Raw genomic sequence first — 3,763 nt, forward strand, 5'->3', positions numbered from 1 at the left:
TTGACTGCAAACACAAAGGGAACAGAGCAAGACAATAAGGAATGCATGACCAGGGGTCTCCAGTGGAGGAGGTCAGAGAAAGCACCTCCATCCCCAAAATACTCTTGAGAGTGAGCAGGGATATGAGGACAATGAGGGCAGAGCCATGCAAACACCTGAGGAAAGAGTTCCCTGCGGATGACATGGCTTCAGAAGCACTGTGAAAATGGGGATTCTGCTGCAGTCTTGCACCAAGCAGGGTGGGTGCACCTCCACCTACACACCAAGGCTGAGCGATGAGCACACATCCATAGGACACACGGGCCCGATACTGATGGGTGTTCTTGCTTTCCCTGCTAGCCTCCCTTTTAGCCTGCTGGACCTCAAAGGCCGTGGCTGGCCCATCTATTGAGGCTGTGCCACCCTCTGTTCCTGAAGGGGGAAATGTTTTTCTACGCGTGGAGAATCAGGCAGAGAAGCTTCAGGTCTTTTTCTGGTACAAAGGGAAACGTGCATTTGAAGAATTTAAGATTGCGCACTATGAAACAGCTTCTCAAACCCTCACCCGGGGGCGTAAATACAGTGGCAGGGAGACGGTGTACAACAACGGATCCCTGCTGCTCCAGAACGTCACCCTGGAAGACACCGGGATCTACACCCTGGAAACCTTTGGAGCACATTATCAATGTGAAATAGCACATGTCCACCTCCAAGTGTACAGTAAGTGACTCTCTGGAACCTGTGGGCGCTGGGTGGGGTTCATTCCACGAAACACAGGCGTGTCAGGGCTGCCCTGTGCCTAGCTCCCCTCTGCCTTGTGTCCCCTCATTGGGGTTTGAGCCTTTAGTGCGGGGGGGGGGGGGAGTTAAACTGCCATAGATGAAAATCCATCACCCAAATCTACCCTGCAGAGGGGAGGACCTGCAGTGGGTAACTGGGCTAAGGACATTAGACTCAGTCAAGACTCCCAGGGCTGTCCTTATTGTCGTGGCCCAGCCGGTCTCAGCTCCAAGCCACGGCAGCCATGAGGTTCGGCCTGAGTGGGGGGGCGTGAACTTGAATGCTCCTAGCAACCCAACGGCAATAAAGACCAAACACAGGCACCTTGTCATCTTTAGAGAGCTCTCAGTTCCATGCTGTAAAACTAGAGTCTCTTGTTTATTTAGCATCCTCTTGGCTGTTTCTTAACCATGCTTCCATGGCCACGAGGAGGCCATTTCTCGCCTCCTGACCCCTGTCTGCTCCCTGGCTCCTAACTCTCTCCTCCTCACTTGTTACACACACACCTAGCCTCCCGCCCAGGTGCAGGCCTATTCAAATGCTTAGTCCTGTAGAGATGCAAACTAGGAGGCATTCCATACTGAGGCTAGGCTAAACAATAGCAGACTTGCTTAAATTAGCAATACAATAGTGGGCCGGAGCTCCTGGGTGCTCCTGTTTAGTGAAACTGGAGGCTGGACCTTAAGACATTCCATAATGGAACTATTTTGGTCCCCGACACCTTATGAACATGGTGCAGACAGAGATGGACCCTGAGAGACTCAGGCAGGCCATGGCTGAGGAGAACATGGGATCCTCACACAGATGGGAGACCCAGGAAGCCCCAAAACCAGACCTTTGTCTCAGACTCCACCCCAGGTGACCCTGGGGACCTTGTCTCCAGGGCTGGGTTTGGATTTCCTGTTAGGGCTGACTGAGAACAAGGCTTTAATGGCATGTGTAAGCAGCCATGCCATTGCTGTGACAGCCACATATAAGCTGGATCCCCTGAAAACAACATGGAGAGCAAAGCTACACTGGTACCCAAGCCATCAGCAAGCTGTTCTCATAGGTTTGCAGGTACTCATGACAACTGTTTATCATCAGGGCTCCATCCCAGAGAAATCTGATAGCCAGGCAAATGGTAACAGACTCCCCTGTTTTGGGTAGCTCCCCCATGGCAAGGTCAGGTCCTTATTTAAGGTTAACTCACAGACATGGCAACGATCACTCCCTTTGTGTCCTATTATAGGGAAACAGAGACCCGGGAAATACAGGGCCAACTCAAGGTCACACAGGCCATAGGTGGCAGATCACAAGCACAAAATGTCTGGCTGTAGCCTCGGCCCTGGATTCCCCATTGGTGTCTATGGAGCAGAGAGGGGCTGTCTGAGATCTCTGAAGATGTATCTCTCATTTGGCCTCTTGTGTCTCTATACAGAGAAAGTGACACAGCCCACCATCCGAGTCCAGAGCACTATAGTGAAAAGACAGATTGCTGCAGTCCTCACCTGCGTGACAGCTGACACTGGAGTTGACATCAGCTGGATCTTCAATAACCAGCCCCTGGGTTTCAACAGTAGGGTGACACTGTCGCCCGAAAAGCGCAAGCTCACCATAGCTCCCCTTAGGGTGCAGGATGCAGGGGAGTATCTGTGTGCAGCCTCCAACACCTTCAGTTCCAAGAAGAGTAACCCCGTCCACTTGTTTGTGATCAGTGCGTAATCTCTCATCTCTCTCCCTTCACTACAGCTGGTTGCAGTGTGTGTGTGTGTGGGTGTGGGGGTCATCTTTCTCACCTGTGTGCCATGTGGATAAATGTTCCCCGGAGGAGATTGCCAGTGCTGACATAGAGACAGCCAGATGGTGGTAATATACACCTGTGATCTCCAAATAAAATACAAGGAAGGAGGCAATGATTTAAAAACAACATCAGTGAGCTGGGTGGTGGTGGCGCACACCTTTAATCCCAGCACTCGGGAGGCAGAGGCAGGCGGATCCCTGTGAGTTGAGATCAGCCTGGTCTACAAGAGCGAGTTCCAGGACAGCCTCCAAAGCCACAGAGAAACCCTGTCTCCAAATATCCCCCCCCCAAAAAAAACCCCAAAACATTAGTGGCCAGTTGGTGGTGGCGCACGCCTTTAATCCCAGCACTCGGGAGGCAGAGGCAGGCAGATCTCTGTGAGTTCAAGGCTAGCCTGGGCTACAGAGCAATTCTAAAACAGCCAGGGTTGTTATAAGGAGAAACCCTACCCCGAAAAACCATAAAAAAAGTAAAAAGACATCCGTAACATCAGTATAGGAACAGAATTCAATATGGGAGTCTGAATTACAAAGGGGGTAAGAAAGACTTAGGTTCTGGATTAAATCCTACCGCAGGACCCATGGGAAACAGAGTCCAGACCAAAAGCTGTAGGTGTTCGAGTCCCCTGTTAAAATGGTACAGCGACTGCACCCAGCTCAACACATTCTCTCACTCGTGCAAATTGTTTCCCGAACCAAATGCTAATGCGGCCTAGACTCCAGTCATCCACATGAAGGTGGAATACTGATGGGAGATTGGACAGCACATGTTTCAGAGGGCATGTGAAATGCTTTTGAACAGTTCTGGTCTGCAGATTGTTTTCATCCATGCGAGTAAATCTATGGATTCGAGGAGGGAGTTGGCTGAGCTTCCAGCCCAGGGCTGGCCTTTACACTGAGATCTTGCCCAAGATACTGTTTTGTCTTAACAGTTCCTGGTGTGGTAAATTACATTTGTGAGACCAACCGTTTTAGTCATTTTGAAGCAGAGTTCGTTGGTGTCAAGCACATTCATGTGGTTGTGTATGGATGGACTCCAGCCAGCCCAGGCACAGCAAACATGGCTCTGGAAGGCCTTGCCCTTCTCCCCAGTTCCTCCAAAAACAGATTACATTCCTAAAGCCAACCACCAGGGTCTATTCCCTTATTTGGCCACTTCTTCCTCCTGAGGCTGACTACCAAGATCCAGCTATCAAAATATTGAAGTCCAGCAATTAAAAGC

At 50.6% G+C, this 3,763-nt stretch overlaps 1 protein-coding gene across 1 annotated transcript; it reads left to right on the forward strand.

The window, feature by feature from the left end:
* Positions 1 to 205: 205 nt before the first annotated feature.
* LOC113837376 (carcinoembryonic antigen-related cell adhesion molecule 15-like) lies at positions 206 to 2,463 on the forward strand. Its single transcript, XM_027431316.1, has 3 exons — positions 206 to 239; positions 352 to 699; positions 2,180 to 2,463. The coding sequence occupies exons 1-3, from the start codon at positions 206 to 208 to the stop codon at positions 2,461 to 2,463; spliced, it is 666 nt and encodes a 221-aa protein (XP_027287117.1).
* Positions 2,464 to 3,763: the final 1,300 nt, after the last annotated feature.

This window comes from Cricetulus griseus, chromosome 9, assembly GCF_003668045.3.
Source record: "Cricetulus griseus strain 17A/GY chromosome 9, alternate assembly CriGri-PICRH-1.0, whole genome shotgun sequence".
Lineage (NCBI taxonomy): Eukaryota > Metazoa > Chordata > Mammalia > Rodentia > Cricetidae > Cricetulus > Cricetulus griseus.